Source organism: Stegostoma tigrinum, chromosome 32 (assembly GCF_030684315.1).
Source record: "Stegostoma tigrinum isolate sSteTig4 chromosome 32, sSteTig4.hap1, whole genome shotgun sequence".
Classification (NCBI taxonomy): domain Eukaryota; kingdom Metazoa; phylum Chordata; class Chondrichthyes; order Orectolobiformes; family Stegostomatidae; genus Stegostoma; species Stegostoma tigrinum.
The window spans coordinates 37,971,099-37,995,431 of record NC_081385.1 but is presented as its reverse complement, the minus strand read 5'-3'; the positions used below and the strand labels follow the sequence as shown (position 1 = coordinate 37,995,431).

The 24,333-nt window shown below is 42.1% G+C and overlaps 1 protein-coding gene across 6 annotated transcripts in view; it reads left to right on the top strand.

Moving 5' to 3' along the window:
* prdm10 (PR domain containing 10) overlaps positions 1–24,333 on the top strand; it is a 202,691-nt gene that overhangs the window by 59,358 nt on the left and 119,000 nt on the right. For all 6 annotated transcript variants that reach the window (XM_059638988.1, XM_048562397.2, XM_048562394.2 and 3 more), the window contains 4 exons: positions 15,977–16,081; positions 16,400–16,610; positions 18,016–18,257; positions 19,395–19,604. In XM_059638988.1, the coding sequence (XP_059494971.1) occupies positions 15,977–16,081; positions 16,400–16,610; positions 18,016–18,257; positions 19,395–19,604 (768 nt within the window). The remainder of the gene's footprint in view (positions 1–15,976; positions 16,082–16,399; positions 16,611–18,015; positions 18,258–19,394; positions 19,605–24,333) is intronic.

The following is a 24,333-nucleotide window of genomic DNA, read 5'->3' as shown; positions in this document are numbered from 1 at the left end:
TGCAAATGTTTGGCCTGTATCCCTCTAAACTTTTCCTATTCATGTACCGGTCCAAATGTCCTCTCAATGTTGTAACTGTACCTGTCTCTATACATTTCTCTGGCGGTGCATTCCATATATACACCAACCTCTGTGTGATAAAGTTGCCCTTCAGATCCCTTCCCCTCCCTCCTCATACCTAGCTGCTTCTTGTGTTAATACTTCTCAGCTCATGCTCATCCAGCAGCCTAAGAAATTGTTTGCAGGCATTGATAGCAGTTCATTTTAAGTAATTCTTTTTGGTTATTTACTAATACTTCCTTGAATGTCTGAGGTTAATGTAAAATGCATAGAATTTTAAAGCAAGTGTCGTGTAGAAAGAGGTGATTCAGCCAACTGTAGAATGAAGCAATACAGACAGAAGCTGTAAAGGTTTAGCATCATACACTTGCTTTTATACACTGTTCCTGTAGTTACTGAATCCAAGTGTCCCAATCCTTTCTCGGTCTGTCCTGTCAGTTTCACAGGATTTGACCTCAAGGTGTCTCATTCCCTCAATCCCTCTCAGAATGATACCATTGAGTTTATATTGCCATTTCTGATTTGTTGGACCAAAATGTATCACTTCACTACATTGAATCTCATCTGCCATGTAGCTACCCATGTGATAATTGCCTTTGTGCAAAACAAAATACTGCAGATGCTAGAAATCTGAAATAAAAACAGAAATTGCTGGAAATACTCAGCAGGTCTGACAGCACCTTTTAGAGAAACAAGGTTCACATTTAAGCTGGATAACTTTTTATTAGAACAAATAAAACAGAACACTGAGTTGAAATATCAGCTCCATTTGCATATGCTACCAGACTTAATCAACATTGCTGGGAAGTTACATGTAGTCAACAAAAGAATAATATGCAGGTCCAGCAAGAAACAGGACTGTTGGTCTTTAATGTGGGGGCAAGGGGTGGGGGTGGGGGGTGTGGGAGGTTGGAAGCAGAGAAGAGGTGCGGTGCACCGGCATGTAAGTTTAGACGAATGCAAGTCCTGCTCCAGTTGTATTGTGGATTGTCAAGACAGCACCTGGGGTAACTTCTTGTTTGTAGTTTGCAGTTTTTGTCTCCTTTTTAAAAAGAAGGGATATAATTGTATTGGAAGCAGTTTAGAGAAGGTTCACTAGGCTGATTTCTGGGTTGAAAGCAATTGTCTTGAGCAGAAAGGTTGTACAGTTTGGGCCTGTTTCAATATCCAAGGTTCAACTATCAATTGCTTTATCAATAACCCTCCATCCATCGTAAGGTCAGAAATGGAGACGTTTGCTGATGATTGCACAATATTTAACACCTTTCATGACTCCTCGGACACTGAAGCAGTTTGTGTGAAAATGTAGCAAGACCTGGATAATATCCAGGCATGTGCTGAAAAGTGTTAAGTGACATCTGCATCACACAAATGCCAAACAATGATCATCTCAAATAAGAGATGCATTAACCATTGCCCCTTGATTTTCATTAGTGTTACCATCACTAAATTGCCAGCTATCTAGATCTTGGGGTTTCCATTGACTAGTCATTGTACTATCCATATAAATTCTGAGACTACAAGAGCAGGTCAGTAGCCAGCAATTCTGCAGCAAGTACCTCATCGTCCTGATTCCCCAAACCGGTCCACCATTCACAAGGCACAAGTCCGTGAAATGGATTAGTCACTACTTGCCTGGATGAGTGCAGCTTCAACAACACTCGAAGCTCTAGAATAAAACACAACACTTGACTGATGCCCTACTCACCACCATTCATTCCCTACAACCATAGGGTGGCACAGTGTCTCAGTGGTTTGTACTGCTGCCTCACAGCACCGTGGACCCCGGTTCGATTCCAGCCTTGGGTGACTGTCTATGTGGAGTTTAAAAGTTCTCTCCATGTCTGTGTGAGTTTCTTCTGGGTGCACTGGCTTCCTCCCATTGTCCACAGATTTGCAGGCTAGTTGGATTGACCATGCTAAATTGCCCAAAGTATCCAGGGATGTGCTGGCTAAGAAGGTTAGCTATGGGAAATGAAGGGTTACAGGGATATGATCTTGAAATGGACCTGGGTAGGATGTTGTTGTTCAGAGGGTCAGTGTGGACTCAATTGGATTCTGTTGAAAAAAATTATCTTCAATGCAAAGTGAAAAACAGTATGTCCCATCGATAAGATGTACTGCAGTCTCTCACCACAGGTCCTTCAACAGCACCTTCCAGTTTGGTGACTTTCAACTCTAAAAGGACAAGGGCAATAATAGCTGCATGATTATAGCATCATCTGCAACTTTCCTTTTTAAGTTGCCTGTCACCCTGACTTGGAACTATTTTGCTGCTCCTTTGCTGTCAAAATCTTGGATCTCCCCCTCAGCACTACAGGCATAACTAGCTACCATGGATTGCAGCAACAGACTGAGGCACTACTATGTCCTTAAATGTAATTAGGGATGCAACAGCTGGTCTAGCCTGCAACGTCCACATCTCATGAATGAATGAGTTATTTTTAAAAAGTCATAGATGTTTAGAGGAATTTGAGATGGTCTTATTGAAATGTATACGATTCAGAATGGGCTCTACAGGGTAACTTGTCCTTCGATTTGATGGAAATTGTGGAAGCTGCTTTCAAAGGAACCTTGACAAGTTATTGCAGTACATCGTGTCGGTGGTAGAGACTGCTGCCATCATATGTCAGTGGCAGACAGAGTGAATGTTAAAGGTGGGGGAAGGTGTGAAAATATGTGGACTGCATTCTATTGGACTGTGCTTTTTCAGTGTTTTTGGAATTGGACTATTTCGGAACACTCCGGGAAGTGCCTTTTCCGAGTCTTTCCATCGCTCGTCAATGTTTGTGCACTCTCTAGCATCACCACAGACCAGGGACCAGGTGATACTGGTGTTATATGAGGCTGGTTGTTATCGTCATTATCAGCAGGGCCCTACTGATGTTTTTGGCTTTGTAAGGATTATGTGGACCTGCTTCTGTCTCGGTGGAGGATCTTACCTCACCGTTTGCGATTTTTGCTCACTTGTCACTGAAGAGTTGTAAGAGTTCGAGTGTCAGTGACAGAGTGAGTCTTGATGTCTTTTGGGCGAACGTATCGTATCTCTCGATGCCGAGGAATTTCATGAGGCGGTTATTCATATCCAGCCACTTGCCTCGTGCGCCCATCACGAAGCCAAAGTATCTGGACACCACACCTCCTGTCAATTCCATGACCTCGGCACTCGGGTGTTTATACTTTTCTTGTTTCTCTCGCCATGCGGTTTCCAGTGCTTTACTGTCATTCTCATACCGCACTGTGACATCTACAACCACGATCTTCTGGTCTTTTCTAAATATGAGATCGGGTTTCCATAGGGAGCCGTTTTTGTCAGACAGTCTGGGCTCTACGTACGATGTCCAGCCGTACTTACTGACATGTTTCTGCAACTGGTCAGCGATCTTGTTATGGCATTTTATCCGAGCATTTTTTACGAATGGGCAGCATCCTGAGATGTGTGATATGGTTTCGTTTGCCATCTCACACCTTCGGCATAATTTGTTTCGGTTAGGCCTACCTCTAGATAATGTGGTTCTTGTCGGGTATAGATTATACCGCAAGAGCACGCTGTTAATAAATCTAGAGGATTTTTGCTGTACTCCGGCCTTTGTCCAAGAATTAGAGATCTTGTCGTCTCTAAAGTACTGGATGCCTGCCCCTTGACATTCTAGCTTTTGCTATTTTTCGAATTCCCACTCCCTCCAGCCTGCATACCTATTGGGTGGTTTTGGTCGTCTCGCGTTTGCCTTCTGGAGTGCCGGCATCATGTCTTGGATGGTGGTCATCAGGTCTTTTTTTTTTCCCCTCGCCGCTGCTGCGGCTATTGGGTTGGAAGTTTTCAATTTCCTTGAGGACCTTGAGCTCGCGCAGTCCCGCAACGGTCTCTGTGTTGCTCTCTCCTTTTATATTGAAAGGAGGCCTGAATGACCACATCACTGGACATGTCTAGTGCCTTGCGTTTGTGAACAATCGCGGATGGGATTTGCACTTCTAGTTTTGGGACGCCTAGACCGCCATTCTTGTTGCAAGCGTATAGCATTCTGTCTGCGGTATGAGGTGGTAGGTGTAGGAATTCTTTGGTGGCGTTGCGGATTATTTGTTCCAGCTTTGAGAGTAGTCTGTGATGCTTCTGTCAGGATCGGATGGAAGTACACTCGGGGAATGACATGTACTTTTAGGATCTCCAGCCGTTGACTTGTTCGGAGAGGTGCTGCCTGTATTCCCTTAACCCAGGACTTAAGTTTCTCCTCCCACTCCCCTTCTGCCACACCTGCCCATGGATCGATGCGGGCACCCAGGTATTTCTGTTTGTCACCTGGGGGTATTTAGGCTATGGATTCGTCTCTCAGCTTCCAGTGCGAAGTGATTGTACAAGAAGGTTTTCCTTTTAACAGTGAAGCGGAATCCCTTGGTCTTCGCTGTGTTTATACTGAGGCCTGTATGGTCACAGTATGCCTGGAGTAGCTTCAGGTTCCTAGCCATACCGGTGTGTGAGTCGCTTAGAAGGGCGATGTCATCCGCAAAGGCCAAAGTTGAGCAGTTGACACTTCTGCCGCCCAGGGGCGTGGAGACCCCTGAGTTGGCCCTCTCCAGAGAGCACACCAACGGATCCAAAGCAATGTTAAATAATATTGGTGAGAGTGGGTCGCCCTGCTTTACGCCCCTCTTAATGGTTATCTTGAGGCAAGTGGAGAGCACTCCACCACACTCCTGACTTGTCCCTTGTGGATGCTATCAGAGATAGTAGGAACTGCAGATACTGGAGAATTTGAGATAACAAGGTGTAGAGCTAGATGAACACAGAAGGCCAAGCAGCGTCAGAGCAGCAAGAAGGCTGACGTTTCAGGCCTAGACCCTTCTTCAGAAAAAAATCTTACTGAAGAAAGGTCTAGGCCTGAAACATCAGCCTTCCTGCTCCTCTGCTGCATGGCCTGCTGTGTTCATCCAGTTCCACACCTTGTGGATTGTAGACAGGTTTCAGGGAGTCATGTGGTGAGTTACTTGCAGAAGAATTCCCAGTCTCTGGTTTGCTGTTGTAGCTACAGTATCTACATTATTACAACCACATAGCCACCCCACCCCCGGTTTATTTGTCTTTCAGACCAAGATCAATGGAAAACACGTATCAGGTTTCTGTGTTTAACAAGAGTTATTATTTGTTAAAAGTAATTAGACTAGAGCTGCAGGTAAGCAGATATAAACAATTAGCATAAAACATGACTAACTAAAACCTAATCCCCAAATAAGCACAACCTTAAAAACAAATAGGGAAAGTCGACTTTCGGCAGAGTGAGAAAAAATTGGAATGTCAGGTCGATGGTCGTGACAAACAACAAATTCAACATCGGTGAGACCAAGCAGAGGCTTGGAGTCTGCTTTGTGCAGCACCTGCACTCTGTTCATGAACAAACGGCAAACCTCCTCCCAATTCCTCTACCTGTGCTGTGTCAGCTCCCCAGATGGGGCTTTCCACTGTTGAACACCCCAGATCTTCTCTTATTTCAAGGACACAATTTCATCCCACTTCAGTGGTTGAAAATGCTCTCGACTGCATCGCTTACGTTTCCCGCAGCTCTGCCCTCCCATCCCCTCCCCGCCAGCAAAAATAAAGACGGAATCCCCCTTGTCCTTGCATATTACCCCACTAACCTCCATATCCAATGTGTCATTCTCTGCCACTTCGGCCACCTGCAATCCGACCCCACAACCAAAGATACGTTTCCCTCCTCACCCCTATCTGCCTTTTGTAGGGACTGCTATCTCCGCAACTCCCTCATCCATTCCACACTCCCTACTAGCCTCACCACCCCCAACACCTTTCCTTGCAACCACAGGAAGTGCTACACCTGCCCCTGCACTTCCCTTCTCATGTCATTCAAGGCACCAAACAAACTATTAGACAGATGTTCACCTGCACATCCGCTAACGTGGCCTATTGCAGCCGCTGCTCTCAATATGGCCTGCTGTACATCAGGAAGACCAAATGGAGGCTCGGGGAACGCTTTGTAGAGCATCAGTTTGTTTGTGACAAACGACAACACCTTCTGGTCGTGAACCACTTAAAATCCCCCTCCCACTCTGTGGGTGACATGCCCATCCTTTGCCTCCTCCCAGGGTCACAATGATACCATCTATAAACTGGAGGAGCAACACCTCATTATTCCGCCTCAGGAGCCTACAGCCCAATTATTTAAATGTGGTCTTTGATAAAGTTTCAAATTCTCCCCACCCCCCCAGTCTCCTCCCGTGACCAACCCTCTCTCTCAGCCCCACCTCCTTGACCTGACACAACCTGTCCATCTTCTCTCCCACCCATCTGCTCCCCCACCTCACTGACCAATCCCGACCACTGCCTACCTGCGTGTTCCTATCACCATTCCAGCCCCACCTTTCCTTTTTATTTCCCAGCTCCCTTCGCCCTCCCCCATTTCTGAAGAAGGGACCCAATCCGAAACGTCAACTTTCCTGCTCCTCTGATGCTGCCTGGCCTGCTGTGCTCCTCCGGCTTCAGACTATGTTAACACTGATTCCAGCATCAGCAGTTTTTACTACCCCTGTGGTCTTTGCTTCCTGATTCTGATGTTGAGATGATTCTTCGCAGTCAACCAGGCTCTTTGTAGTTTATTCGTCTTTCTCAAGCGGTTTCCACTGTTGTGTAGGAAGTACAGAGTGACTAATTCACTTGATAAATGTGTCTGATTTATCAATTCAACAGTCACAGCTCAAAGTAACTGCTGCAGTAGAAGGTTTCCAGCAAGTTTAAATTGAGTTATTTTTAACTGCTGAAAGCAGACAGCTTCTGCTGCAATGAGCAATGCACACCCTTCTGTGTGTGTCTCTCTCGCTCTTTAACCTGTTTCCAGTTCCACCTTTCTCCCACTTCTGACCTTATGATGGAGCAGAGGTCATTGATGCAGTAGCTAAAGGACATTGAGCCAGGCTTTCTGCTTGATTGTATGGTAAATACAGATTGTAGTTGAATACAAGTCTGCTGTTGATGGCCCACACTCCCTCAGTTTGAGTCACTGGGTCTGTTTGAAGTCTGCCCTATTTTATACGATGGCCATGCTACACAAAATGATGGGATTTAACCTCAAGATAAAGATGGGGCTTATCTCCACAAAGACTGTCATTCATACTGATGTTACTGTGGACTACTGATGCTACACATAGTAGATTGGTGAGGACAAGATGAAGCAAGTGGTTCAAACAAATGACAATATGAAAAAATAAGGGGAATAGATCATATGGGCCCCAAGTCTGCTCCATAATTCAATAAGTTTGTGGTTGATCTGATTGTAACCTTAAATCCACTTTTCTATCTATCCCTGTTAATTGTTCGCTTCCATGCTTATTCAGAATCTGTCTACTGCTGCCTTAAAAATATCCAAGGACTCTGCTGCCACCCCCTTTTCAGGCAGGAGTTCTAAATATTCACAACCCTCTGAGAGGAAAAAAAACTGCCGTTTCTATGCTTTAAATGGATGGCCATTTTAGTTTAAACATTGACCCCTAGCTCTGGATTCTCCCAAAGAGCAATCATTTCCTCTTTCAGTGATAACACCACTAGGCCTTTACCTCCCCTGGATGCTTGCCAAGTTGGTAATTATGGTGCTAGCTGTAAAGAGAAAAGCAAATGTTAACCAGACTGTTGGGTGGCCGATTTCCACCCCTGAAGAACATTGGTGAACTAAATAACTATTTTTTTCCCGATTTAATCTCTTGGAGCATTAATCTGAGCCTCTAGATCATTGGCATAGCATTATCATGTTGCTGTTATGCCGTCTGGTATGTTGTCAATTGTGCAGCACTTTACATTTAATCTTTGAAATGCTTAATGAGATCATATCTTAAAATCGTTATTTTAGTCATTTTACTACTCATAGTAGCTTTCATGTTTTCTGCTAATTTCATCATGTTATAAGTAATGTCAGGCTCTTGGCCATTAATGGAAACAGTAATGAAGTCCAAATACTGACTGGTGCAGAGAAGTACTTGGCACCCCCCTCCTGGTCTTGAGCTCTATATTTGGTGCCAGACTCACCTCAGCTTCTTATTTTTATGTTGGTACTTTTACCTGCATCTTGTTCTTTGACTGATCGTTGAATTTTGAAGACTTGTCGAGATGGTTCTTTCTCTGATGTGGTAGAGCCAGAACCAAGTGCTCAGTTTTGGAGCATACTGGATGGTACAGGGATTTACGAGAGTGCATGCTTCGAGGAAGTTTCCCTTTCTGAGACGAACAAGGACCAGGAGACACATTATAAAAATAAGGGCTCTCCTGTTTAAAAAGAGGGTTTTTTTTTTTCTGAGGTTCATAAACCTGTGTATTATTTCTGTTGTTTCAAGTTCCAAACTATTCGACTATCGTCACTCAATGGATATTGCCCTGCCTTGTTTCTAATCCAGTGAGTTTGGATTGTGCCTCCTGATTTGATATTAACAAGTAATCAAGTGTTTTATGTCAACTTATTTGGAAATCTGACTTTGCCATTGGTTGAATTTTATTTATTGAAGTTGCTACACTTTTGTGTGATCATCCTTAGCGAATCATAGCATCTATTGCAATGTCACTGCTCTACTTGTAAAGCTGGTGGTGGTTTCCATAGGCCTGCTGCCCTTGTTCTTCTAGATAAAAGTGGTCACGGCTTTGCAAAGTGCAACCTAAACAGTCATGGTGAATTGTTACGGACCAGACCAAACCCCCTCAAACTATTATTAAGAGGATTGTTAAGATACAAACTTTTTCTCATTTTAAAGGTAAGTGTAAGGCATTGTGTTCTGGATGCAATTTGATTGCTCAAATGACTAGAATTGAAACAAAACTCAAATTGTTCATACATTACACTTTAAAGTACAGACAAATAAAATAATTAGCTTAACTGTACCTATCAATGCTTAACAAAATTATACATGTATTGATGACTACTAATTAACTGTTCCAATATAGTAACATTCCATGAGCACATCCTTAGCCAAGGCAAATTCAGTAAAATAGATTACCTCACATGAAATTCTAGCAGCAGGAAGAGAACCCAGCTTTTAGCTGTAACAGAAAGGAATAAGAGCTTTCACATCCAGTCTCAAGACCCCAGCAACTCTACTGAAGGCTAAAACATACAAAAAGAAAATGCCTGGTTCTCTGGAACTTGACCCCATCTATTCAGATGTTGTGATAGTCCACAAAGTTGGCTACCATCTGGTTTTGGCACCAATACAATAAGTGAGCTCCATTCACTGCTATCGCTTCGATTATATTGTCTTGCAGCACGCATTCAATCTCCTTTTCAATCTCTGCCAATTTTTGAGGGTTAAATCTATAAGGATGTTGCCTAATTACAAAAGCATTTCCTATATCTACATCATGCATAATTAGATTAATACTCCCCAGCATATTCTCACATATCTTTCCATGTGATTGTAATAGCTGTCTCAGGTCGTTTTGATTTTCTTCTGGAAGGTAACCCAATATTTATCCTAATTTTTGATAACTTCCTCATTGTCCAATTTAATTTGAGCAATATCTAATTCAGAGTCATCTGAACTCGGTTCTCTACTTTGTGTTGTAACCAGTGACACATTCTCCTTTTGCTTTCCTTCCTTTATCAAAATACCTTTTGAACATATTCACATGACACACTCTAAGATTTCTTTCAATCTGGTGTTCTTATCAAATAATTCACCTCACTCAATCTCCTTTCAATTTGATAAGACCCACTAAACCTTGCTTTTAAAGGTTCACCTACCACTGGAAGTAACACTTAATCTCCAGGACCAAATATTGATTTCTTGTTGCTGTGTGATACTTTTAAATGCTGTCTAGCCAATTCACCCACTCTGTTTTGACACACGGTCCAAATGTATGGTCTCTGAACTCAGACTCACCAACTTCTCCTTAATTAATTTCAGCGGACCTCTCACCTCATGCCCAAAAACTAATTTAAATGGACTGAATTTGGTATATTTATTAGGTACATCCCTAATTGCAAAGAGTACAAATGGAATTCCTTTATCCCAGTTGGTTGGATTGTCTTAACATGGTTTTCAAAGCTTGATGACACTGTTCTAATGCTTTCTGCCATTTTGGATCGTGTGTAGTGGATTTGAATTGTTTTATTTCTAAACTGTCCATAATTTTCAGGAATAAATTTGAAGTAAAATTTGACCCTTGATCCGACTCTCTCTGTGGGTAGTGCGTATCTCTTTTTTTTTAAAATTGAGTAACTCTTCAGCAATCCTTTTTAGCTGTGATACTGCATAATGAAATGGCCTCTGGAAATCGAGTAGACCCAACAGTGATGGTCAACAAATACTGATTCGCACATTTTGTTTTTGGTAGGGGTCCTATGCAACCGATTAAGACTGTAAAATGCACCTCAAATGCGGGAGTGGCTATTAAGGGTGCTGGTTTTATCACTGCTTGGGTTTTCCTATTATCTGATGTGTATGACATGTCCAGCAAAACTCAACCAATCCTTATGCAGTCCAGTCTAATAAAAATACTTTTGTATTTTTTGGGTTGGGTTTTCCTTATTCCCAAATGACCCCCTGCTGGTAATTCACATGGCACCCAACTTGCCACCTTTCTATAGCCCACTGGTAGTACAATTTGATTAATTTCTGCCCATTTCTTATCCATGTGAATATGTGATGGTCTCTATTTCCTCATCCTGACTTCATTTTTAAGATCATACTTTTCTGGGATACCCTTGATCTGTGTTTGCTTTTTGATACAATTGATTTAGTTTTTCATTTTTCTGTCATAATTCAGCAAATTTCTCTGAACTAAAAATTCTCCTTTGTCCTGCACTGGTTTTTGTGTCTTTTTATAATCTACCATCTGATCAAACAGTTTCTGATAATTGAACTTCAACTTCCTTGTCTTTAATCTTTGATTCCTTCTATTGTTTCAATCTGTGGCTTTGTGAACTTGTTCTCACACGGTCAGGAAAAATCCCAGGATGTACTTCCTGTAACATGCTAGTTGCCTGATTTTTCTACTGGCTGTACAACCACAGTAGGCATCACTCCCACCTGTGATCCAGCTACATCATTACCAAGGATAAAATGTATTCTTGGAGCCAAGAATTTCTCTATTACTCCTACCACCACTTCACCACCTTTCACAGGATTCTGCAACCTGACTTTATATAATGGAACACTGCTCCTCTCACCAAAACTTTCACACCTTTTCTGGCCGTACTCCTTTGAATTACACATCTCCTCATTGCTTACCATCATGGATTGACTTGCTGTTAATTTCCTTACCTGCTCCTACTAACATACATGAGTAAACCTTACCCACACAAATAAATTCTTTGCAGAGGTCTGGCACTCTCTTCTCAACCAACCCCTGATCAGGTTGTACATTCTTTTGCAGCTTTTTAGCTTCCACTATGCTTTCCTTTTACCATTTCAACAAAAAACTTACTGGCTTATCCTATTTTCCCACATCTGTAATCTAATCCATCAACACTGTGACTTCATGTGACCTACTTCAATGCAGTGAAAACACCTGAGATTATTTAGAGATAGTAGTAGGAACTGCAGATGCTGGAAAATCTGAAATAACAAGATGTCGAGCTGGATGAACACAGCAGGCCAAGCAGCATCAGAGGAGCAGGAAAGCTGACGTTTCGGGCCTAGACCTATCTTCAGAAAATCATCTGAAGAAGGGTCTAGGCCTGAAACATTAGCTTTCCTGCTTGGTGTGCTGTGTTCATCTAGCTCTACACTTTGTTATCTGAACTTTATTACTTCTCTCTCCCTCTCATGGGTTTCCTTTTTACCCTGTGGTAACCTATTTTTGCTGTCTTCAATGATATCTCCGTTTCCCTTTCTACCAGAGGATTTCTCTTTTCCCCAAAAGTCATCCCTCAAAGATTGAAATTGATGTCAGAAGCCAAACACTGATTTTAGGAACCAACTCTTAACCAATCTGCCATTTCTGATGCTAACCTTGCAGTCTTAACTCTGCTGTTCCACATGAGTTCTCACTACTTCAGGAAGTGAATCTTTGAACTCCTCCAAAATAATTTTCTCTCTTTGATCTGTTTTCAGTGCCCTTATCCGCCTATCGAAATGACTGGGTTTGAAAGGATCAAACAAAATGTACATTTGACCAGGTTCCGTCATTAGATTACTAAAACATTGTAGGCTTCTGGTACTACCTCATAGGCATCTAAGATGGCTTTTTGGACCACATCATACTTCCTAGAAACTTCCTCTGAGAGAGATGCAAATACCTCACTATTGTCTCTACCTACCAACCTTGTTTTAGACCAACAATGCCCACATGGTTATTAGTCATTTTATTGGTTTAGCCACTTCCTCAAATGAAATGTAAAAGGCCTCTACTTCTTTCTTGATGAGCTTAGGGAATGCTTGAACATATTTAAGCAGATCCACACCAGGCCTTCAGATCTGATGAGATTGCTCCCTATCACTGTCCTCATTACTACTCCTACCTTTTGACCTCTTCTGTCGCCATTTTAATTTGACTTTGAGTTTTCAGTTCCAACCCTTTGAAGTTCGAAAACCCTCTTTCTCCCTATCTTCTGCTTGGACCTTCCTTTCCTTTTCTTTTTACTCTGCTTTTAGTCGTAATTCAAACTGTTTCATTTCTTTGTTATGTTCAAGCTGCTGCATTTGCAACTGAATTTCAGCATTTTCAAAGATTTTGAAGACATTTCCAGCAATTGCATGTGTAGAGCTATTGCTCCAATGCTCTCCCCCTTTCACACAGATGGAGGCATCCCCATCTCCAACTTGTCCATCAATTCCAAAAGCTTTGCCTTGCTCACTTTCTGTAAAACTCCTGAAGTGATGTCTTGCATCCCCAGAAAACACTTCATGGCTTAAAAAACATTATTACACAAGATACACCCTATTTACACGGACCGATTTCAACACCCAAAACAAAAAATTACCAACACTCACCACTGAACCCAATAATCCTAAACTCAACCAGGAATAGGAAATTTCGATTCCAACAAGAGCCATCATTTGTTATGGACCAGGCCAAACACCCTCCAAGTATATTCAGAAGATAATCTAGACTCTAACTTTTTTTTTTATTTTATAGCTAAACATAAGGCATTCTGCTTTGGATACAGTTCGATTGGTCAAACTACCAGTCTCAAAACAAAACGTACTTTATTCATAGGCTATAATTAAAATACAGACAGAATAAAAGAAAAAAAAATGGCTTAAGTATAACTATCGAAATGTTTAATAAAACTTTTTATATATAAATAACTGCCACTAATTACTTGTTCCAAAATAGTAACATCCCATAAGCACACACTTGGCAAAGGCAAATTCAGTAAAATAGTTTGTCTCACATACAATTCTAGCAGCAGGAAGTATTGTAGCTTTTAGATCCAACAGAAAGGAATAAGAGTTTCCACATCCAGCTTCAAGACCCCAGCAACTGTTACTGAAGGCCAAAACTAAAAAAAAAAATCCTGGTTCTGTCGGAGCTTAACCACAGTCATTCAAGCTGCTTCTATTGTCCCAACTTCTTTAAAAAAGAAACCAAAGCCCCTCAAGCTGTTTATTTTATTGGCTTTGGAGACGACTGATTGTCACTTCTGTCTCAACCTTTCTTCCTTTATGAAAAACCAGAACAAAATACACTTCTTAAAGCCATAATATCATCACAGAATTTCTTCAGTGAATCTTGTAGGTGGTACACTCTGTTGCCAGGGACAGTGGTGGAGTGAGTGAATTTTACTAAAAGAATGTGGGTATCGCTAGGTGGACCAAAATGTAATGATTATCTATTGTTGCCCTTGAGAAAACGTAGTGAGTGGCCTTCATAAAACACTGCAATCTGTGTGTCCTTGTGAGGCCCACAATGCAGTTGTGGTGGGAATACCAGGAATTTGACTCAGTGACACTGATGGAACGACACCAAAATTGTTTTAAAGTCAGCATAGTGAGCGGCTTGAAGGGGATATTTGTGAATTTGGTGCCAATCAGGCAGGCTGTTTTGTCTGGATGTATCAAGCTTCTTGAGTGTATTGCAGCTGCACTGGGCAAGTGGGGAATATTCCATCGCACTTCTGACTTGTGCCTTGTATATGGTGTTTAGGTTTTGTGAAGTCAGGAGGTGAATTACTCACTGCGGTAGTCATAACTTCTGACCTGTTGTTGAAGCCATTATATTTATGTGGTGAGCCCAGTTGAGTTTCTGATCACTGGTAACCTCCATTATGTTGATGGTGGGGGATTCAACAGTGATAATATCACTGAATGCCAAGGGCAATGATGAAATTGGTGTTTCCTGGCATTTGTGCAGCATGAATGCTACTTAAAGCTTGTCAGCCCAGATATTGTCCAGGTCTTGTTGCATTTGAACTTGCCAATGAGTGTTTGTGGATATGATGCAAATCAAGCAGACTACTTTATCCTAGATGGTATTCAGCTTTTGAATGTTTTGGAGCTTCAATCATCCAGACAAATGCAGTGTATTCCATGATACCCATGACTGCGGCTGGAAGACAAACTTTAGAGTCAGGAGGTAACTTACTCATTACAGATTTCCTAGCCTCTGACTGTTTTTGTGATCACAGTACTTATACAGATTTGTCTAGTTCAGTTTTTGGTCAATGTTAACAATGATTGGGAATTCATAGATGACAATGCCAATAAATGTCAAAGCATTATTTCTAGATTCTCTCTTGTTGGAGCTGGACATTACCTGGCACTTGTGTGGTGCATATGTTATTTTTTGTGCTATATGTGTTTAATAATCAGTGTTTAACATGCTGGGACAGACCTGAAAGAAACCTTAGTGAAAGAGTGAAATGTACATGTTGCTTCATGTTGATGAAGACACAGAAAGTGGAATGACAAATCTGGTGTTTTACCTCAAAGCTTCCTTGTTAAAATGGACCATCCCTCTGGTCAGACCTCTGCCTGCACATGGATAATAATGATGGGATAGTGTAGGGGCAGAGGCTTAGATTAGTTCAAAGGTCGGTGCAACATTGAGGGCCGAAGAACCATACAGCGCAGAACAGGGCCTATGTTCTTTATTTTATGTTCTATGCACCTGTTTTGGTCAGGACATTGACACTGATAACTCACTGATAACTGATTTGCTTTCTACATCAGAGAAAAGATTCAGTTCTGAAAGGAAATCAAGGGGTATTTTACGCAAGAATGTATGATATAAAGTGGATCACAAGACGTTAATACTGAGCACAATTTCCAGTCACACTCTAATTTGAGGTAGACAAGGCAACATACTTTCATGATATGTTAGGAAATCATTTCATGGGGTTGATTCCATTCATGAAGTGGGGCTAATAGGTAATGAACCATTTGGAAGGCAGTTGGATGGAAGCTTGTAGGTTTCTATGGAAGGATAAATCTTTCATCTTTGTGATCTTAACTGTCTGTCTTATTTTGGTGTTCCTTTTTACTGCTTGTATTCCTTTTCCTTCTACTTTTATTATGTTCACGTTTTTAAAGTTGTTTACTGTCCCTGGCTTTCAGGTTTTTTTTCTTTGATCGCTTTTTGTGTTGGAATGGTCCCTCACTTTCCATGTCTAGATTTCTATCTTCAAGAAATTTAACTCTTTCAGATCTATGCAAGCTTGGTATCTGCCAAAACATTCCAAATGAGCTACTGATGATGTTCTGTACCAACTCATTATAACTGTGAGCAGTAATGTTTTACTCTCATCAGAAATCTGGCATATGCAAAAATCAATGTGTAAACAGATTATATTCCACTTTAACAGAAGTAGATCTGTACAAAAGAGAAAGGTTAGTCTAGCTGATACAAATTATTGTTGAGAATGATGGATAAGATTCACTGATTCCTGAGAGTGATAAAATATTTAGCAAAATCAATTAATCAGGTCTGCGATATTACATCGTTAGTTGCTTATTTACTCTGACAGATCGGTTTGTTTATGTCCAGGTAACGGTTCTTCTGCCTACTAACCAGAATGTGACTGGTACCAACCTGGCAGTCCTTGGCAGTGTGACAGAGGCACAGCAGCCAATGACTGAGAGCAGTTCTCAGGTAAAATAGCCACAATTTCAATAGAAGTTCAGTAATTGTTAGGAATGTTTTAAATTGGACGAATGAGCTTCTGCCGTGCAGCTTTGTGACTTTTGAATCTGCATGTGCCAGTGCAGGGAAGGAGGAATATGAAGTCAATAGTCCCCTTAGCTTTTGGAGTTATTGTAAGATACATTGACAGCAGTCTATGAGGATGAAAGGAGTGACAAGAATGTGCTGTTAACAGGGAATGAAGATGGGAAAAGCTGTGATTGTTCTTTCATTGAGGGAAGCAAAGAAGTTGGTTTGTCAGTAACTTGCTGTTATCTGCTTTTCCAGGCTCTCTTGCCCGTGCCAAATAATGGAATCCATCAGATAACTGGAGACAGCAATTCTGTGCAGCAAATTCCAGAGACAATGGACTCAGCTGAACCAGACCTGGACTTTGAAGAAGAAGAGGATGAAGAAGAGGAAGATGATGATGTAGATTCATCTGAAGTTGATGATTGGGAGCCAGGTCCGCAAAGGCCCTTTAATCCCTGTGATTTATGTAAGTGGGCATTGCTACTTGCTCTCCCCTGAAGATCAGAGGAATCACAACAATTACTTAACAGTATCAGTATAATTTTAGTTTTTTTTTAAACTTACAATTTAATTGCACATGGAGTGTGGGTGTTTCTGGCTCAGCCAGCATTTATTGCCCATCCCTGGTTGCTCTGGAGGAAGTGGTGGCGTGCTACCTTCTTGAACCTCTGTGTATTTCTTTTGGCGTAGGTACATCCACGCTGCTGTTAGGGAGTTCCTGGATTTTGACCAAGTGACAGTAAAGGTCAAGTCAGAATAGTGTATGATTAGAGAATAACTTGCAGTTGTGCTGTTCCCATGTATCTGCTGCCCCTGTGCTTTGAGATTTTGGATGTCACCAGTTTGGAAGGTACTATTGGAAGACCTTTGGCAAGTTGCTGTAGTGCATATTGTAGATGGTACACACTGCTGCTGCTGTGCTTCCCGGTGAAGAGAGTGAATATTGAAGTTTTTGGCAGTGGTACCAGTAAACGGGCCAGTCAACCATTGATAGTGCCAAGCTTCTTGAGTGTTGTTGCAGCTGCACCCATCCAAGCAAGTGGGTAGTGTTCCATAAAACTCCTGACTTGAGCCTTGCAGATGATAAGGCAAGATTTGGGAAGACAGGAGGTAAGTTACCTGCTGTAGGATTCCTGGCTTCTAATCTATTCTTCTAGCCACAGTATTGATACGGTGAGTCCAATTCGGTTTCTGGTCAATGCTAACTGCCAGGATGTTGATTAGAGAGGACGTCAGTCATGGCAGTGCCATTAAATACCAAGGTGAAATGGTTAGATATAGCCTTGTTAGAAATGGTTATTGCCGTACAATGCAAATATTACTTGTCTTTTTATCAACCCCAGTCTGGACATTATCCAGGTCTTGCTGCACAATTCATTTTTTATTTCATAGAACTCCTACAGTGTGGAAACAGGCCCTTTGGCCCAATAAGTCCACACCGACCCTTGGAGCGTCCCATCCAGTCTCATCCCGCTAAATTCTACCTAATTGACATATCCCTGAACACGATGGGCAATTTAGCATGGCCAATCCACCGAGTCTGCACATCTTTGGACTGTGGGAGGAAACCAGAGCACTTGGAGGAAACCCATGCAGACACAGGGAGAATGTGCAAACTCCACATGGACAGTTGCCCAAGACTGGAATCGAACCCGGGAACTGGTGTTGTGAGGCTGCAGTGCTAATCACTGAGCCACCGTGTGGCCTTAAAGATAGCTTGTTACTCATTATAACACCCAGGGCCACAACTGAGGTGTTGGCAGCAGAACTGTCTGGATGCTAACACATAGCAATTTCATTGGTGAATAAAATTCCTCCCAAAGTGAAGCCCCTTTTATTTTCCTCATTATGGCAATGTGATCTTTCTACAGGGTGTGAGGATTGTAATAAAGCTCATCCATCTGCGTGCCTCAAACATGGTGCCCTGCACTGCATTCCAAATCGGCCTGTTCTAAGCCGTGCTAGAGCCAGTCTGCCGCTTATTCTCTACATCAACCGATTTGCTGGTGGAATCTTCTCCAAGAGACGGATTCCAAAGCGCACGCAGTTTGGCCCTGTAGAGGGTCCATTAGTTAAGCAGTCTGAACTCAAGGATAACTACATTCATTTAAAGGTATGTCTCTTAGCCTGTTCATATGCACATGTTTTATTTTATAAAGGTGGTGCCGGTATCCAAGACTAGAAATGTGCCTTTTTAGAATTGTAATCTATTTCTGAAATCAGAATCGTTAAACACTTAAAGGTGGGAAAGGTTTCCACTTTGTATTTTCCTTTTTTTCTTTCTTATAAGTGTTGATGTGCATCACAATGGTGTTTGGGATTTGAATACTTGCTAATACGGTCTGAAATAGCATTTAAAAACACCCAGGTGAACTTAAGTACAGATTTAGATGTGTCTTAAAAATACGCCTTGCCTCACAAATGTATCGTCTACTCCACTCTGGGGAAGCAATCACCTAATGATATTGTTGCTAGACTGTTAATCCAGAAATTTAGCTAACATTCTGAGGATTTATGTTCAAATCCTACCATTGCAGATGGTGAAATTTGAATTCAGTTTTCAAAATATCTGGAATTAGGAATCTAATGATAGCTGTGAACACATTGCTGATTGTTGGTAAAAACCATCTGGCTCAATAATATCCTTCAGAAAAGGAAATCTACCATTTTCATCCTTGTCTGGGCTACATGTGACTTCAGAGCGATGGCAGTGTGGTAGATGCTCAACTGTCCTCTGGAATGACCTGGGAAGTCACTCAGTTCAAAGGCAGCTAGGGATTTGAAATAAACACTGGCCAGCCAGCGACACCCATGTCCCACGAGTGAATTAAAAACAAAATCCATTAGGATGTTTTCCATTTTTCCAACTGGTTTGTCTTATGGTATTTCTGAAATAAGAACGTTGAATCATTGCCTGATTTACAGTTGAAGATGCTGTACGGCTGTTTGAAATCAACAGAATTAGCTCAGTACAGTGGTCAACATACCTCCTTAAAAAAAATCATTCAGCATTTATCCATATTAGAAATTTGATGAAGCTAGTTTAACTTTTTGTGGAGCAACCTGTATAAAGATATCAATTAATTGGTCAGTCGATGGTATGATCATTACAGAGTTTTGCTGGGGTAAAATGGCTGTTGCATTACCAACATAATTGTGACAACACTTCATAATATTAGTTTTTGAAACACTCCAAGGCATCAGTGATGATGAGGCAATACACAAATGCAAATTGTTTTCTTTTTGGCAGATTGCTATGGGAGTAGGAAGAGAGGATTGTAAAGATGAGGAGAAACCCGCTGATCTATGGTTTGATTTGTCTGATGAGAACTTGTGCAATTGGATGATGTTTGTACGTCAAGCACAGAATCATTTGGAACAAAACCTGGTGGTCTACCAGTATGGCAAGAATCTCTACTTCACCACCATCAAGCATATAGAGCCAAAACAGGAGCTCAAGGTAACATGAACGAGTGGTATATGGTGATTGCCTGCAGTGTTGCAAATGGTTATTCAAATTTCCCACTTTCATTACCCAAACACCCTGTTTAATACTGAGCTGAATCTCCAATCTATTGCCTACTCTCTCTCAAAAGGCCACCCACTTTCCTCATTCATTATATTACTTATAACAGCCCATTTTTAAGCAAAACCCATTGTTGTTCTTTACTCCAATGTTTTTTCTGATCAGTCTTTCTTCCTTCACCCTTTTGTAAACTGCAATTGTCAGTATCGCATCCTGTGGCTTTGTATTTTCACATCATCTGGGCATCGATCACGGTTTGCTTCTAGCCCCTTCAAATATATATACAGTACAAATTACACACTCCAGGGGTTTTACATTATCTGCTGTTTTCCCACAGCCTTTACAGACATTTGTCTGTATTTCACCCAATGCTGTCTCCACGTTGCTGATAGTACAGCTCCTGTACTTTTAGCCTGTCTTCATACATCCGTGTCTGCCATTGCTTTTACAATATGATACCCTGAATGAACTGAAACAAATTCAACCCCTTCAATACCAATGTAAAAGACATCACGGAGTGGGTGAAGAATATTCTTCAGGGGAAAGAAGTAAGCTGATGTCAAGTAGGATCTAAGCTTGTAGGTGGAATAGAACTTGAGACACCTTTTCCTTGTTGTGTATGTAGTTGGGTGTTCAGGTGACCTGGAGGCGGCAGCTGGAGGGATAATCTAAAAGCAACTACGGAACTGAGAGGACGTGCAGTAACATATTCCCTGTTCAAGCTTACCCTCCGGTGACCTCATGTTCTATGTCTGGTTCTAGTGAACCACAAAAGGCATAACTGACCACAAGAAGATGGCCCACAAACTGTGTGTAGATGTTTTTTTTTAAAGTTGGGAGGAAGGACATCATCCAGACTTTGAAAATGGTGCAGGACTCTGGAAATAATGTTGACGTAAGCAGTCGCGAGAGATCTTGGGCTGTGTATGATGCCAGCGAAGAATGCTGTGTACCAGGGAGCAGGCCGTGAGTGGCTGTTGTGAGGGGCTTGGGCCACAGCTGATGGCTGAAGAAGGGAATGCTCACCTGGGAGCTACCGGAGTCATCACCAGAGAGTGGTCATGAGGGGAGTCGAGCTGAGATCAATGTCAGGGAAGAACAGTTGGTGAGGAAGTGCCTGGCACAGAGAGCATTCACTGAGGGAGGGACTCGGGCTGTGAATGGCTACTAGACTGGACTAGCAGGAAAAGCTCCCATCAGTGGGGAAACAAAATGGCGGGTTAATTAGGAGCGATGGGATCAACCTGAAAGTTGGATACTATAAAATGAGTGCTTTGCCTATTTAAAAATGAATAAAGTGCCTGAAGACACAAGGGTACCGATTTTTCTTGGGTAACATTGGGTGCAGGACCTTCACAGTTCTAAAGAATCTTGTGTAACCAAAGAGACCTGCAAAGAAGATATTCTGAGAACTTTGCAAAGTTATTTTGACCAAAGTCACTGGTCGTGGAATATTTTCCTTTTTGGCAAGACCACAATATACATTGTCTTCATCAACATGAAGCAACAAAAAGCAGAATGACAAATCCTTTGTGGCAAGATTGGCCACAAGGAGTCAGTATGTTGGACTCAAGAAGCCCAGTGCTGCAGGTGTAAGTGAGTGGCCTATGTTGCCTGAAATTGCTGGGTACAACTCGAGCAAGCAAAGGAGTGTCTAAGGGAGACCCTTCAGAAGGTGAGGCTTAAAGTACGTGCTGCCAGCCAGGAAGTAGACTGGGAGATGGTCAGGTCTGTGGGAGAAGCAGAAGGCTCAGAGTTTCAATTAAACATCCTGTTGATATGGAATGAAACTGATCTTTTCTGGGCCCTTTCTACATTAAAGGATAAAACGGTAAAGATGGAAGCAGATACAGGTGCAGCGGTGTCTCTGCTTCCTGACTCAAGATATCAGGAAAAGTGAAAGGCACTGCTTTTGAAGCCTGCCAGGATTACGCTGCGGATGTACACAGGACAAGTGGTGCCACTGAAGGGCTACGTACTGGTCAAAGTTACAGCTAAGGGACCAGTGCGCTGAACTGCCTCTGAACAGAGTGAAAAGTGACTACCCTGTATTATTCAGACCCTCCTGGTTACAGAAAGTAAAGTTAAACTGAGGCGTGATTAACAGGCTGGTAGATTCAAAATTGAGTTTGCAAGAAAAACTGGGCAGGTATAAGCAGGAAACACTGAGGTAAATGAAAGGAGAAGAAATTTAAACTTCGGTTGAAGCAGGAGGCTTGTTTGAGGAGTCTGAAGGTGTGTCCAGTGCTGTGTGCCATCCAGCCTAAAATGGAGGTGGAACTGGAATGGTTGGTGAACCTGGGAGCACTGGAACCAGTATCCAGCAGTGAATGGATCACTCCGTTCATTCTGGGGTTAAGAGATGACCTGGTGAGGATTCGTGGTGACTTTAAGATCACAGTCCCCCCAGCCCTGTGTGTGGATTAATATTCACTTCCCAACATTGAAGTCCTGTTCAGTGGACTGGCCAGAGGAAAAGAAAATCTCAAAAACAGATCTGTCGCAGGCCTACTTTTAGATTGGAGTCGTGAAGGAGTTCCAGGTGCTTCTGACAAAAGTGACACCTGAGGCTGTTCCACTACAAGTGGCATTACATTAGCTCTGGCTCTCTTCCAGATGCCATGGATCAGATTTTGAGTCAATTTTCAGGTGTCCAGTGTCATCTGGAGAATATTTTGGTTACTGGATCCTCCAAAGAGGGGCATTTATAAAACCTAGGAGAAGCCCTGAAAAGGTCACAGCAACATGGCCTGCATGTTAAGAGAGAGAAATGCAAGTTATTTTAAAGACTCCACCGAGTACCTGGGCCATGGGACTGCAGAAGGCGTCCTAGAAGCTAGGAGGGTATCATAAAGGCCCCTAGATCAAAGAATGTGCCTCAACTGAGATTGTTCTTGGAATTTGTACATTACTACGGCATGTCTGATCTGGCAACTGTGCTAAAACTCCTTCATATGTTGCTGGGAAAAGGGAGGCTGTGATAACGGACCCAGGAATGTGAAGTAGTTTACCGGGAGGTGAAGCAAACCCTGAAAAGATTGAAGGTATTGATTCTGTCCATCCTGAAGTTGGCATGCAATGCCTGACTTAATGGGAATTGTGCTGTATGGTCACACATCTTACTGAATGGGGAGTAAAGACCCATTGCATTCACATTGAGGTCACTAGCAAATATGGAGAAGTGGGGCCAAGTGGAAAAGGAAGGCTGAAGCGTCATGTTCAGTGTTAAGAAGTTAATCGCTTTCCTTTATGGCACGAACATCATGCTGCTGACAGACAACAGGCCGCTGATCTCCAGGGATACTACAGCTGCAGAGTGCGCACTGGCTCTGTCAGCCTACTCATATAAAATTAACAGGAGAAGCATGGCAATGCAGAAGCTTTGACAAGGTTACCACTCCGGGAAATAAGGACATTTTCTACTGGAACCTAAAAACTATGTACTCTTCCCAGGAAGTCAAGAGCCTGGTGTCAGTGAGTCAGGTGCAGAATGCCACCCGGAATGACCTGGTCTTGAGCCTAGTGATGGACTTAGTCCTGAGAAAGAACTTACCGTGGAAGCCCAGAATTAACTGTCTAGAAGGTAGGATTTGTCAGTGTCAGGTGGGTGTTTAATATAGGGAATGAGAGTTGTTATTCTTCCTCCATTGAGAGGAAAGGTGCTGGAACAAGTATACCATGTGCATGTTGCTGTGGTGTGAATGAAGGAGATAGCCGGATGTATCTGCGGAACAAGAGGAGCTTCTGGAAGCCCAAGTGACTACACAGGAAAAGGTTCCTGAGACGAGGAGACAGCCTTCTAGGAATCATCATCCCCTGCGAGATTGATCATGTCTCTGTCAACTGTGGAGCGATCATTTTCTTTTTCCATGTTTTTGTTTGTAAATATTCCTGATGATGTATATATGTTAGCTCCGATGTTTGTATAATAGTTATAATTATTGAATGTATGTTTATTGACAAGGGAATTAAGGAGATAAAGAAGGACGGATGTTACGTATGCAATTGGTTGTGTACTGCCACTTTAAGAGAGCAGTTCAGTTGACACAAAGGCAGGATCTTAAAGGGGCAGTCTAAGAGTAGCTGAAAGGGCAGATGTTAAACTATTTGAGGAGAAAAGTCGATGTTTCAGGCCGAGACCCCCCTTCGGAAGAAATTGAGTTCTGAAAAATGGTCCCAACCCGAAACATTGACTTTCCTACTTCTCTGATGCTGCCTGACCTGCTGTGTTCCTCCGGATCCACATTGTGTTTACTCTGACTCTAGCATCTGCAGCTCTTGCTATCCCCGTGTTAAAGTATTCTCTATTCTAGTTAGCCACTGTCTATCTTGTGTTCTAATCATGGTTCTAGTGAATCACAAGCATAATACTTGGGAATAGAGTTTATTGACTGCTCAGTCACACACCTCATTCCATCCTCCGTATCATTTGTTCCCCTTTTGTATTTCTTCTCAGTTTCTTCTCACTCAATCAATTAATCTAGGTCAGAGCTTAACTCTTGCTACACTGACGTATTTATTTCTATTAAATTTAAAAAATTAAAGACAAATAATCCTTGAACAGAAATTTATGAAAATAAACACGGTTTTCATATTGAACATGTTGTAATAACTACCCATTCTTCTCTATTTTAGCACATTCAATCACAAAATAACCTGAATA